The 14,800-nt window shown below is 41.2% G+C and overlaps 1 protein-coding gene across 1 annotated transcript; it reads left to right on the top strand.

Moving 5' to 3' along the window:
- The first annotated feature begins 1,261 nt into the window (after positions 1-1,261).
- Positions 1,262-12,992, top strand: LOC119724329 (40S ribosomal protein S13). The gene is made up of 6 exons (XM_038195329.1): positions 1,262-1,364; positions 5,146-5,194; positions 5,709-5,787; positions 7,607-7,776; positions 9,375-9,475; positions 12,776-12,992. Exons 1-6 carry the CDS (start codon positions 1,342-1,344, stop codon positions 12,807-12,809), a joined length of 456 nt encoding a protein of 151 aa, XP_038051257.1. The 5' UTR covers positions 1,262-1,341; the 3' UTR covers positions 12,810-12,992.
- Positions 12,993-14,800: the final 1,808 nt, after the last annotated feature.

The raw sequence follows: 14,800 nt of genomic DNA, 5'->3' as shown, positions 1-14,800 counted from the left end.
AGAGCATTGTTTGCATGAAGACTGTGCGCATATGCAGGGTGAGTCAAAAAAGCGGAACTCAATACGTAGGACCAAAAATGATAATGACTGGAAAGCCAATTTCATAAGCTACTTTTAGATGAAATTGCTCAATCCGTTCAAAGAATATCACCATTTAAACACAATGACCCTAAAACCTCTTTCGTCCAAAAATGCGATTTCAAGAATCGTCGTCATGATATTGTCTTCAAACATCACCAGCGACAAAACCTCAGTTTACAAGATTCAAAGAGTCCTTTTGAAGGCCCGTCTTTTAAAAAAGTGGATTTTTTTTAAAATCATTATTGTTTGCCTTACCAGGGTTGTTAATAAAGATATTGTGTACTACAGTTGTTGACATTTGTTGAAGCAAGCATTCTGTGTCATTTTCTTTGTTGTTCCAAACAGTAAGAATAAAAAATGGCTTTTTTGGACAAAACAGGTTTTATAGGGTCATTGCGTTTAAATGTGGTGATATTCTTTGAATGGAATGAGCAATTTCAGTATTTTTTTCAGTAGCTTATGAAATTGGCTTTCCAGTCATTATTATTTTTGGTGCTACATATTTTTTTAAATATGAAATATAATTGTTGGGGTTTGGTTCCGCTTTTTTTACTCTCCCTGTACTGCTGGTTACATGAAAATATGCCAATTGGGGGCCAACAGACAAACTAAAATGCTGGGTATACGAGCAAAGGAACTGGAGCAATTAGTTTTTTTTACAAACAATGCAAACTTACGAGAAAGAACATAAAACACCACAGTGAACAGCGCCCAGCGCAGTAGATAATTTTTCTAAACATTTCTGAGCTGAGGCAAACACCCCCCCCCCCCAAAAAAAATAATAATACAATAAACAAAAACACTGGCGATTACGTACGTGCCAGATGTTTTCAAATTTAATTCCAAGGGGAGGACCTATTTTCAGGATTTTTTTATATTTCTTTTGAGAAGCAAATACATTTTAAAAAGTTTATTCCATACTGTCAATGTCCGCACGTACCACACACGCGCGTTGTACGTCGACGTGCCGTACGTGCTAAAGGTCAAAGTCCGATCGAACTACACGGTGTAAATTATAGATCGTGCGTGATGATAAAGACTACCTGGCTCGCCAATAAATTTGAACTACCTAGGCTGCTTTTACTTATTAAGAATTATATATTATTTTCTCAAATTAACTAAATATGTACCCCAGTGGACATTCAGTAATTATTTTCTTCGGTTCAATATTCTGAATACGATGAATAATCTTTCCAAAATCATTAAAAACTGGTTAAAAGTCAGGTCACGTGATTCGATCTTTCCACACAATCTGCCATCATGGGTCGCATGCACGCGCCAGGGTGCGTATAATTTGTCGTTAATTTACACCTTTTTGGAAACATTAAACACGAATGCCAATTGATCACATGGGCAAGAATAACTGCATATTCCACTGAAGGGATTTTTGATGACCTTTATGAACTATAAGATGGTATTTTTGGGTGGAAAACTGTCGTGTTGAAGCGGCACACGGTTTACAAATTTACACGGAACAATGAGGGCGCTGTTTTTATTTCTTTTGGGGGTGAAAGTAATTGGTTTCATGACTTTTTAAAATGTGTTTGCTTTGAAGTTTGATATTAAATTCTTGATTTAAGTGCCTTGTACTTTTATCCACATGATTTAGGCCAAATATTAAAATAAGGGAAAAAATATTGCAACCAAACTCCACTTTTTTCTTCATATGGTCAGTCATTGCAAAAATGATGATAAGACATGAATCTGGGACTGAGATAGACCCGTGAACGTGGCTTGTAAACTACGCCACGTTCTTATGTCATTTCGAACCTGGCGAACGTGTCCCTCTGACTCCCTCCGTTACACACACTGGACGTTATTTTGCCCATGTAATAAGTACTCACATATGAAGCTGTCTTGAATTCTATTTGTACGTCAAAACTTGCATTTGACGAAAATTGAGGAAAATTCTGGCCCCGGTTCATGAAGTCCGTCCGCTACTGCTAGCTGCCATTTTCTCCCAACTGACGCACGCGCATTGCGTTTTATTTTCGTATGATTGACGGCTGTTTACTGTCGCAGCTAAAACAGACATCGTTTTAGACAAGTTTCAAGTCCTTTCCTCTCTCACCGCACCGCACGCGGTCGCACGTGCGCCCGCGTGTGTGTGCACACACGTACTGTACACGAGATGAGCCGAGCAGCCAATCGTCTGCGGGGTTTTTTTTTTCGGGGTTGCGACATGAAACAGCCGTCAATCTGTCCAAGCGACTCTGACGCGTCCGGGGTTATTTGTCAGGGTCAGGTTAAAATCTAATTTCTACACGTTCGTATGGGTCTTTACTGATGGGCAAATTTCGTCGAAATTACACAGCCGAAACAATCGGACGGGCAAATATAGATTTCTAGGTGAGTACTCAACACCCATACGGAATTATGTCTGTCGGATCGATTTCGCCAGGTTCGAAATGAAACAAGAACGTGGCGTTGTATACAACGCCACGTTCACGGGTCTAGGACTGAGATAGTCCGAGTAACTTGGACCCAACTTATCGCCTTTTTTAACATTTGGACATGGTCTGGCGATAGTAAGGTCCAAGCTAATACCGAGACCTAGACAACACAGTCCCAAAAACCAACATTTTCCAACAAAAAACATCAGATTTCGCCTTCAAAACGGCCTCCAAATTACTAGATATGTCACCTGAGGTACAAGTAGACATAGATGATTAAGATGGTTGTACTTAAGTTTACTTACGATCCGGAAAAAAGTGAAATTTTCCGTTCAATTCTGAAGACCCCCTCTGCCTAGGTTGTCGTTGTTGTGCTCACGTTCAAAACTGCATGATAATGGCGTCTGACCTCGACCTCATGCAAATGTCGTGACGACAGGGCAGATTCCCTTGCGCCGCGCCGACAACTGTTTCTTGATGTAGAGTGCTGTGTAAGTTTGCGGTACGCCTAGGAGTCGCGCTGGCTAGCCAGGCGCATGGCTGGCGCTCTACATCAGGAAACAGTCGTCGGCGCGGCGCAGGGGAATCTGCCGTGCATGCAGTGCATTATGCGCAAGCGCGCCGTCACGACATTTGCATGAGGTCGAGGTCAGACGCCATTATCATGCAGTTTTGAACGTGAGCACAACAACGACAACCTAGGCAGAGGGGGTCTTCAGAATTGAACGGAAAATTTCACTTTTTTCCGGATCGTAAGTAAACTTAAGTACAACCATCTTAATCATCTATGTCTACTTGTACCTCAGGTGACATATCTAGTAATTTGGAGGCCGTTTTGAAGGCGAAATCTGATGTTTTTTGTTGGAAAATGTTGGTTTTTGGGACTGTGTTGTCTAGGTCTCGGTATTAGCTTGGACCTTACTATCGCCAGACCATGTCCAAATGTTAAAAAAGGCGATAAGTTGGGTCCAAGTTACTCGGACTAGGACTGAGAAACATTTCCAATTTTGTTGGGAAATAGGCCTACTGCTATTATGCTAATACAGTAATAGTACTTACAAAATTTTCTTGACTCTCCATTAGCTGGAGTTACCCAGCCCTGAGTTTTATCATTGGGTTGTCTATTAGGGCTGGAGCGAATTTTTCTCGTAACTTGTAGTATAGGCAAAATTTTTTGGAAAATGTTGAATTTTGTCCCCGTTACACACTAATTGCAACTGCAACTCACCCCAAACTTGCCTGGAATAACCATTACACAGGTCCTTGAAGTAAAAAACGGTCCACGATGAAGATTCAGCCTACAATTGCAGTGAAAACAGGAGGAATAACCGCTAACTTATATAAGGTTTACCACTCGCATCACAGCTTTGGTACTGGAACCGCAACCAATAGTGCATGAAACAGTCATCGGGTGTTACGCTTCCGCGTGACGTCATGCGCCAACAGCCAGCGCAGCCGGCAAAAACGAGTAGTTGACAGCGATCGCTCTCTGTGCCTGTTAATCGACTGCCATTCATTGTACACAATTTTTTTTGTGCACAAACCAATTGCGGTCCTGGCCAATCCAGCAAGGTTGTCAAGTTAGCGGTTATTCCTCCTGTTTTCACTGCAATTGTAGGCTGAATCTTCATCGTGGATCGTTTTTTACTTCAAGGACCTGTGTAATGGTTATTCCAGGCAAGTTTGGGGTGAGTTGCAGTTGCAATTAGTGTGTAACGGGGACAAAATTGAACATTTTCCAAAAAATTTTGCCTATACTACAAGTTACGAGAAAAATTCGCTCCAGCCCTAATAGACAACCCAATGATAAAACTCAGGGCTGGGTAACTCCAGCTAACTCTCCATAGACTTTGTACACAACCGCCGAAGTGGCATCAGGTTGCAACATTTTTTCCCAGAGTTGTATCGTCGACGTCAGACCCTTTAAAACTATGCGAACCTATTTTGTTAAAAAAAACGATGAATTTTGTAAGGAAGTGGGAAAATTGTGACAAGTTTGCTGCGTATGCATTCAATTGGGTATCACAAAGTAAATTAAAGGGAAACTGCGTTCTGGAATACGCCCAATTGGGCAACAAAACGCATTTTGAACGAAATGATGTTAATCGGAAAGAACATTTAATAGTCAGATAGTAGGATATAAACACCCACACAACTATCCCTTACAAACTGGGCGCTTTTGTAGTATTCTTGTCTTATTCGTGTGAGAACGACTTTCAGGGTCCACTTTTGCGTCCCCAAAAAGTTGGGCTGTTCGTGCTAGTTGTGATTCCAGCCGTACGGGTTGGCCTTTTGCGGACGTGTAAGAAATCACATTTTGTGCATTAGTGATTGGTCACTGCTGTTCATGAGCACGGTGCTGTGTGCTTGTGTATTACTAGACACACACACACGTATATCGTACATTTTATGAAAACGATAGCAAACACGTATCATACTCCATCGTGTCCGATGTAAACAATTAGAGTTTTTTTGTCTTTTCTCGGGAACGGTAAGACATTAGGTTGGTTTCCTTTCAACCAGATGTTTGAGATAGGATAAGTAAACAATCCAAAACATGACATTTTCGGGGATTTCAGGACGCAGTGCCCCTTAAACTCTGCAGATTAGAAAGCAGTTCTTGTGTGACGACTTGTTTGTTAATTTTCTTTCTTGTCTGCTACATTTACAGCAAGGGTATCTCATCCTCAGCACTGCCCTACCGTCGCAGTGTGCCAACAGTAAGTACATCTCATTTTAGGCCAAGTTAAAAAAAAATAACATTTTCTCGTCCGGGCTGTTTTGAAAAGGGGGAGGTGGGCCATTTTTGTTCTTCTCAAAATGGCAAATTTTCCAAGATGTTTTCTTCCATTTTCTTGACTCTTTTGCTGATACCTTGTGCTCAAAGGAGCTGTTAACATTTCTACCAGCTTTTGCACTTGTATTCATAGCTACAAATTTGCTAGAAACCCATAAAAACACAATTTTTATGATAAAAAAAATGTATGATTTAAAAAGGGAGACAGGCTGGAAAAAAGGAAGTTGGCAGGGCATTGAAAAGGGTCGATTTTTTTGCTTGGCCTTAGTCTGAAAATTAAGGACTCTCAATACTGTCATGACGGTAATCACCCAATACAGCAAGGATAGTGTCTTCCATCACGTTAATAGAATCTTAACCCTAACCGCCCAGAATCCTTCAAAATCCTCTTTCTGAAAGTGGAGGTTGATAATAATGTCGCGTTCATTATTTTGCAGTGGCTGAAACTGTCCTCTGATGACGTCAAAGAGCAGATCTTCAAGTTGTCCAAGAAGGGATTGTCACCATCCCAGATCGGTAAGTTTAAAGACGGCACGTGATTCCACAAAGCATTTTTATCTCAAATGGTGATAATTGCATCAAGTAACACATTTCTCCAACAGGTATGTTGACATCAACAATTTGGAAGTAACTCCATAGTGGTTTCAAATGCAGCACAACAAACAACGTGCCTTTTTGTCAGAGCCATATTTATGACATATTGAGCAGAGAAACCAGCAACCCCGCACTTTCATTAGTTCTGCTAATTCTATTTGACTACCTCCCTTATTTCATGTTCGGAGTTATATAAGACGTGCACCCATAATTCGCATTTGTACAAGTCACACTCCATCATAATCAAATGTTATATTGTAAATAAGTACATGTATATTTCAATTTCCTTCAGTTTTTCGACTATTATGCCAAGTAAATAATTAATTAATTAATTTATTGACCACTGTTTTAACCCTAACAACCCTGAGCCCATCAAGCTCCAACAGCGGGTTTTGCTTGATTTTGGCAGGGTTGGTACCGAACACTGGCCAGTTGGTGTTGGACTTTGATTGACTGGGTACCAAAGGCCCAGGGAGACCCTGTTGAATTTTGTGAGGTTCGGGGCAGAAGGGCATGAGATTTGTGAACACGTTGGAGTTTGAGGGAGTTCACTGGCATTTCTTCGTGGGTATGCTCACCCACGGTCCTCAGCACAGTTTGTGGTCAAATGTGCATGTACATATTGCTTTATTTTGTTAGGTTTGGTACCATCCCTATCCAATCACTCGACAATGCATAGGCCCATCCATACCAAGTCAATCAAACTCCAACAGTTGGAGTTTGGCAGGTTTAGTACTGTTCCCCGTACAAGGCCTGTTGGAGTTTGGCAGTTTTGGTACCAGTGCTTACAGACCTGTATGCAGCTGTTGAAATTTGTTAGGTTTGGTATACTTTCTAGTGCAAGAGCCTAGGGGGTTAGGGTTAAATTATAGCTATAATTAATGTTTATTTCATAAGTTATTCACAAACGGGACCAGGCTCTGTATAAGCTTAGGCTTTTTTCCTGGTTCCCCCATCTGTCACCAGTTATGTTTTATTGATCAAAGTGTTGTACATGTATTAGTATTCTATTAAGTTTAGTTATTGTTGTAGTAAATAATCTGTTGCATTTGCATATATTAATTTGTGACAAATAAAAATAAAACAATTCAATACAATACAATACAACACTTCAGAACTTACAACACCCCATCCCAACATTCATCTTATGAAACGTTTGGTTGCAGTACCCACTGCTACATCAGATTTTAACCAGCCAGCTGACCCTAGCAAGCTCAGTGGTCGAGTGATAATACGTCTGTACTATAAAGCAGGAGGTTATGGGTGTGATTCCCACCCAAGTAGTGTGTGAGTTTTTTCTTCTCACAAAGGTTTGGGACAACACTGAGTATACGTGTTTAACCCTAACCTTGCCAGACGCAACACAGTGCATCAGGTGGAAAAGTCTTGTGCACTTTGATGCATTCAGCTACCAACACCAGTGCATAAACGGTCACTTCTGAGACAATGAGAGCTAGTCCCATTGAACAATGCCACAGTTGTATCCTGCTGCATTCGGTGACCACAGACTCTGAGGCAGTTTGGCCTTGAGACTTTTTACCTGATGGATCTTGCTACACTGGGCAGGCTTGTCACTTAGTCAAGTGTGGCATGTTGCTGCATTTGGCAGGGTTTCTAGCCACAATACCCTGGACGGTTAGGGTTCAAATACGTCGTTGAAGAGCAAAACCTAATATTGAACCGACGCAAATTCCATCTGATGAACTTCAGAACCAGTAATTTCATGAATTCTTCCCCTCAGGTGTGATCCTGCGTGACTCCCACGGTGTCGCCCAGGTCCGCTTTGTGACCGGCAACAAGATCCTGCGCATCCTGAAGGCCAAGGGGCTTGCTCCTTCTCTCCCCGAGGATCTCTACTGCCTCATCAAGAAAGCTGTGGCTGTCCGAAGACATCTGGAGAGAAACCGCAAGGTACAACATTCCTCCACCAGTTCTGTCTCTCACTAGTCTGGGGTCAAGGCGTTGTTGCAAGAGGGCGTTATCACAACCAATCACTATCACCTATAAACCGCTATACAATGTCTGTAGATTCTTGTAAGTTCTCCCCTTGAAAATGGGGGAAACAAGTGCCCACCCGTTACATTTTTGGTCACTTGCGTACTACATACGACAAAGAGTTGCCATGAAGAGACACAAAATTCTGTTAGCATCTTGTATAATACTGGCAGAACTTTCGGAGTTTGGTTCAGAGCTAACATGTAAGGTGTTGAATGCACGCTGCATACATTAGGCAAAACAGGTGTGCATGCGTAACCACTACAAGATTCCCAAGACAGAGTGGTGATAGCAGATCATTGGTGATAGCGGTTGGTTGTGAGAGCGTCGCCTATCCAATACCAGCGGGTGAAATTAGACACATAGCGATTGAGAACTTAAAACTCATTACAGCACTAAATTTGATAGAGCACATCTGTTAAAACGGTATGTGATAAATGGTTGATAAATTGTTGATTAACTGTAATTTTTCCCTCTGCAATTCTCATACAAACATACATTTGCACTTAATAACATACATTGAAGGCAGTACATGGCAAAAATGTACACAAAATATACACAAAAATGTGTAGGGTTAGGGTTAGGTCACCCCTCCACTGAACAAAGTCAAAAAATAACGGAGGACTGAGACTGCAATTTTTACATGAAGCAGTCCGAGGATTCGAAGGATTGAAGGTGCATCCTAGCAAAAATGCTTACGGAGTCAGAAGTGGCGTGACAGGGAAAAGCTTATTCCAAAAAAAGGATGCAAAGTCATTCCTTTGTCTTTGTTTTTACCCAGTGTTACTTTTGATGGAGTTGTGATTGAGCCCAAACTGAACCTAGCCCTAGATTCTAAAGCCAATTTGAGTGTAGCCCAAGATTAACCCTAACTCCCTAGGCCTTTTTGCTAGGATGTAGCCTCAATCCTGCAAATTCCTCCAATTGGCCTTGTGGAAAAATAGCATATAGCCTCAATCCTGCAAATTCCTCCATTATTTCTTGAATATGGTCCGTGGAGGGGGGACCACTGCCTGAATCCTGCAAAATCCTGCGGCATTGACTGTCAGTATGTTGAGGCTTGGCCAGTGACATCCTGGAGCAGTACGGAGGATTTCAAGCATAATCTAGGCCTATATTTATGGCCCAAGACCTTGACAAAGTGCATCCTACCAAAACAGTAATGCGCTTTTGCCATGTAACCTCAGTCTTCCAAATTCAGCCACTGTGGCAAAGAAGATTTTGAAGGATTCAGGGCGGTTAGGGGTAAGAACAAGAGACAGTCTGGGGCGTGGTAGGGATAATAACTTTCACAGAGGTGAAGGTAAAGCTGAATCGATAATGGTTCTGCTTTGGCACATGTTAGAAATCAGGGATAAATCTGAGGCTACATTGTGCTTGCCTTCAACGCTGTCGTATGTGAAGAATGTGCACAGAATTTTGTTGCTTTTATCCTTCAAAAAAATAATAGCCACAGAGCTGAATTCAAGAGTCAGGGATTAACTGACCCAATCCAACCCTTTTTGTTCTTTCAGGACAAGGACTCCAAGTTCCGTCTGATTCTGATTGAGAGTCGTATCCACAGACTGGCTCGTTACTACAAGATCAAGAGAGTCCTATCTCCAAACTGGAAATAGTGAGTAGCACAGAAATATCCCGTCTCTCCGTAGACATCTTCAAATAAAACCTAGTCCTGACATTTGCCTGAATTGTTATCAAAATTTGCAAGTGGACGGTCGCATGATGCATGTTATTATGATCACATAACATGGCGGCTGTAGGATGCAGGGTTTGGTTGCCAGAAACACCAACGTAAAAACAGAGAAATGTTTGGTCTAGGTTTAGGGTTCTATTTTAAGAACTGTGGTTATTCTGCAAACAATGAACAGCGCCCTCTGTTGTCCTTATGGAGCATTCCAGAACTCCTAATACTTGTTAGGCTGTGTCTAAATGTCTTGGCTGCGGCTAGCTATAACACACAGGTCTATGGGAAGTGGCTGCATCCGCTTCCATAGTGCGTGTGTGTAATTGGTAGCCGCAGCCATGGAATTCAGATGTGGCTTTATATTCCATTTGGGCTGGCACTATTCTATTTGGAAACAGACATTTGTTTGTACAGTATTGGAAAGCCTGGTCTGATACTCATAAGAACTCTCTCGCATAGCAACTGACAAGTCATGAAGAGAACTCCAAATTCCCAGGTTCTTGCTCAACGGGAATGTTTGCTTTTGCAAGACGTCATGAATGTTTGTTTTTACAAGCTGCATGGTGATCTATAACCTGTTGGATGAGAACCGGAATATTCTCTGGTGTAATTTTCTCAAAGTGTTACCTGTAACCAATGAGTAAAAACTCTGTTCCATTATGCTGGTTATTTTGGTCCATAGAGCCTGAAAGTCCGCCATTTTGTCTTTGAGCTTCCGGACTCCTCACATTTTACACCGTGTTACCCTTTCTCTTGCTATAATTTTTGATAAAATGATTTCTAACAGTATTCAATCACCCCGAGAAACATTAATGTTGAGATTTATCTTGATATTCCACAAGAAAAAAATGATGAAAAATCAGCTGGAGATTAGAAAAAAAAAACGAATTACCAAAACTAATTGCAAATGTTAGACTTTTTACATGTTGACGTTCCTATTCGAGGGGTTTGGAAGCTCGCCACTAGGGGTGAACTTACAAGCTCTACTCTAGGGTCAAAAATGGTGTGAAATAGGGGGCCAAGTCTAGGTCAAATGTGGGGTCATAACTGGGGTCAGATCTAGTGTCCTATCTTGGGTCATGTCCGTAATCACTCAGGTCAAGTCTGAAGTCATTTTTTGTAATATCCTGTTTGGGGTCAAATCTTGGTAAAATCTGTTTTTACTTTGGTCAAATCTGGGTCTTTTTTGGTCCAACATAGAGACAAGTTGTCATTTAACATTAACCCTCAGTCCAGGGTATTTTGGCTAGAAACCCTGCCAAACACAGCAACATGCAACACTTGACTAAGTGACAAGCCTGCCCAGTGTAACAAGATCCATCAGGCCAAAAGTCTCAAGGCCAAACTGCCTCAGAGTCTGTGGTCCCCGAATGCAGCAGGATACAACTGTGGCATTGTTCAATGGGACTAGCTCTCATTGTCTCAGAACTGGCCGTTTATGCACTGGAGTTGGTAGCTGAATGCATCAAAGTGCACCAGACTTTTCTACCTGATTCACTGTGTTGCATCCACTGATGTCTATATAAAGACTGGATAACGGATATCCATACACCATTCACACAGTAGACTTTGCATATTGACCAATTCGCCCCCGGTCTCACGAAGATGGCCGCGTATAATACGAACGTTCTACGCGTAAATACGCGCGCGTTGTATCAACAGTTGACGCGCATTTTGGTCACGTACACATATTATGATGTTCTAAAAGGGACACATTTCCGTAGTGATTATTATTTCAAAAACGCCAAAAAAATGATTTGCGGCATTTTAAAAAGTAACCACGACGTTAGAACAATTGTAGTAAACCTTGGTCAGTGCAGTGGGGGTGGTCAAAATATAAGCCAAGTGAACCATGACGTTACAAAAGAAATCATGCTGTCTATAAAGACGGCAACTTGTCCTTTGTAGATCACCAGCCGGTCTCACCAATATGGTGTCAAATTCGTTCATTGTGCGGCTCTTTATTAGCTATCCAGTCTTTATATAGAGATCAGTGGTTGCATCTAGCAGGGTTGGGGTTATACATAGCTGCCAACTGTTACTAATTTTTCGTAATTATTACGAATTGTTTGTTAAATTACGAAAATACGATTTGCCACTAAAAACATTACGAATTTCCCATTTTCTACCTAATGAAAAAAAAAATACTTGTAAAGTATCGTTTTTGACCGAAAACTTCTGGCGAAATGTCGCGATAATGGATGGACTGGTGACAAGTCTAATAAGAATGCAGTCAAGCACCTGATAGACATCAATGCAGTGTGCGCAGTGGAGTACTTGAGGACCAGACTAAAACTATTTTTCAATCGTGTGTCATTTGTGTGCATCTCGTGGATGTGTGTGTGTACTGTATGTGAGTACTTTTCAGTGACGATCGTGAGCACATTTGGTCGCTTATTGCCGGGTTGAGACCCATCAGTGCGACAATTTAATCATGGAATTTAATAAGAGTATGGTTGGAATAATTGGTATTGAAGTTTGAGTTTGTCACAACGTCCAGAAAAGATAAATCAGCATGCGTTTGCAAGGTATGTTGGCGGGATATTTCTATTGCATACGGTCATGACGGTGGCCCTAAATCATTGTGTGTAAAAAACATTGATACGAACTCGAAACTCCACATCGATAGCATGCATCTCCAAAAAAATATGCGCATATTTTATTATTGTTATTATTTATTTGACTCCAACAAACAAATACAGACATTAAAAAAAATTAATTAAAAAAAAAAAAAAAAAAAAATTAAATTTTTTTTTTTTTAAATTATCTTTTGGCCTACATTACATTATTATTCACAAGAAGAAGGGTATGCACATGTATGTGTACATGTAAACCATGTACCTGTACTCGATGTTGGTAAAGCTTTTGATAAAACGAGCAGTTGAAAATGACCGCGCGGGTTGATTACTAATTGGGATTTTGAAATGTTGGCAGCTATGGTTATACCCTCGGATATCCAACTTGTTTTGCAAGCCCACCCTACGTTTTGACTTTATACACCTACGTAAAATTTCAATTCGCTGAAACCATTGTGCAAGCTCTCCCTAGAATTGATCCTGTCTTCCCCACCCACATTGTCAATTTCCTCCTTGCCCCCCTCCTTCCCTTCTGCCAAATTCAATTTCCTTTCGTCTGTCCGCACCCCTTGCACCCACCTTTACCCCTACCCAATACCCTTACACTCATCTAACGCGGAATCCTGTTTGTCTTGTTTTCTCCTTCAACTTCTAGTGAGTCATCGACCGCCTCGGCCCTTGTAGCGTAAACAGCACCAACGATCTCTACGTCCAGAGCTGTTGACGGTACGTCAAGCAGAACAGTTACCATGGCAGTGGAGTTTTTTTAAACATCGGATGAATCATTGTAAACAGTCTAACGTGAAACATGCGCCATTTGGGGTTTATTGAATAAAACAGGAGGTTTTACCTTCGGTTGTAGAGAATCGGAACTATTCGTTACTTTTTGGTTGTTTTAGTTGGTGTGGTTATATTGTCAGCATCGAAAGCGCCCTCTGATGGTGAAGTAAATGCTTTGGCAGTCCAGAAAATTAATGCGTTATGATCAGGGATGCGAGTCCTGCGATTACCTGAATTCTGGCTTTTTCCAAATAGTATATTGGCATTAAATATGTGTGTATCCTTTTTGCTTTATACCTGAAATTTCAGGCAAAAAATGTCTGACTCCACTCGCATCCCTGTGAAATTCATTGGGCTGAGATTTTTTGTTAATCTAATGTTTGCCCTTGACCCTAACTCCCTAGCATGATGTACTAGGAACCATACCCATCCTGGCAAATTCCAACACCATATGGGAAACTGCATGCATATACTTCTGGCTTTGATTCTGGAGGTGTTCTAACCCAATGTAAAAGACTGTCAGTTTAGGGGTACTGTACCCATCCTGACAGATTCCAACAAACATACCATTGGGGTTTGATGGGTTGAATTCTGTTAGGGTTAATCGGTGACATTACTTGCAAGAATTTGTCCTCAATCCATATAAAAATTATTTTCAGCTCTGTTTGCAAAAAATTGTAGATGAAATTTTCACTGGCCAATTGAGGACATTTCAGTGAAAGATAAGTATTATCTTCAAGCAAATTTGAATCCTTGATCCTGATTGGACGATCCATGGCAACAAACTGCGTATCGTGCTATTCTAAGATTGGCATGCATTCCCGCTGAAACGTGTATTAATAGGATAACTGCTAAAAAGTTTGTGCACAGAGTACTTGTTGCATCTTGACTGTGCGTCAAGTTTGCTTGAAGATAAATTTGTTATCCCACACGATCAAGAACACAGAAAGTGCGTAGGCATAGACTGCTACTTCATGATACGTCACAAAATTCTCTCATGATGATTGATGTTACATTGCTTGTTTTCGAGCGTCAGATTGAGAAGCTGTCTTTCCCCAGCCTTGCCCCCGCTTTCAAGTTCAGTCTTTCCAGAAACTGGCAAGCGTTGGGTCAAAGACGGTTTCCTGTTCCAAGTTAGAGACTGGTTGCCATAGATACACTGTTTTGGCAACAACAGTCTCGGGCGCACTCTCGGCGGCAACGCAGGTGATGACATTTCTTTGAACGTGATGATCTTTTTTCGTCACAAGAGGTTCACTGTCGAGGCAGATGACTGTTTCATGTTTTGGGTATTTCCATCGCGTGTTGAGTCTGGTGAATTACATCTATATAAAACCCTCCTATGCAAACTTACATTCTGTGCCATGTTGTCCTTTCAGTCAAAATCAATCAAGTGACTGTTTTCAACAGTTAAGAGCTCCCAGCCTACATAAAGCAGGATTGACTGGCTGTGACTGTTTATGTATCTTGATACAGCTATGCTTTGACTGTAGGCGATTGATAAGCCAGCTGTGCCTACTACTTGCCTCCTTTTGGTTGTTGACTGAATTTGACTAGTCACAGTGCTTGCTCCACATATGATCTGACTGTTGGTGATTTTAGCCTGTGTAAAAGGCATGGCAGGGGAAGAGGATTGATTTTCTGACTGTCTGTGACTGTTCAGATAGCAGGAGGGGTAAAAATCATTTCACTCTGGCTTTATTTTACACAAATCTGTTAAGTTTCTCTAAGGATTACAGTACTTTTACATGTACATAGTAAAGGTAGATTACTCTAAGTGCATTGAGCAGGACTGCAATTTCATTTTGTGAAATTGGAGCGAGTTTTCCGTTTTATCAGTATTGCGTATGATTCATTGAGGGCGCTATACAGGGTCAGAAATATTTTGGGGCATTCAACT

The sequence above is a fragment of the Patiria miniata genome, unplaced genomic scaffold (genome assembly GCF_015706575.1).
Source record: "Patiria miniata isolate m_02_andy unplaced genomic scaffold, ASM1570657v1 HiC_scaffold_1, whole genome shotgun sequence".
NCBI lineage: Eukaryota > Metazoa > Echinodermata > Asteroidea > Valvatida > Asterinidae > Patiria > Patiria miniata.
The sequence above is the reverse complement of the archived record's forward strand: the minus strand, read 5'-3'. Positions and strand labels throughout refer to the sequence as shown.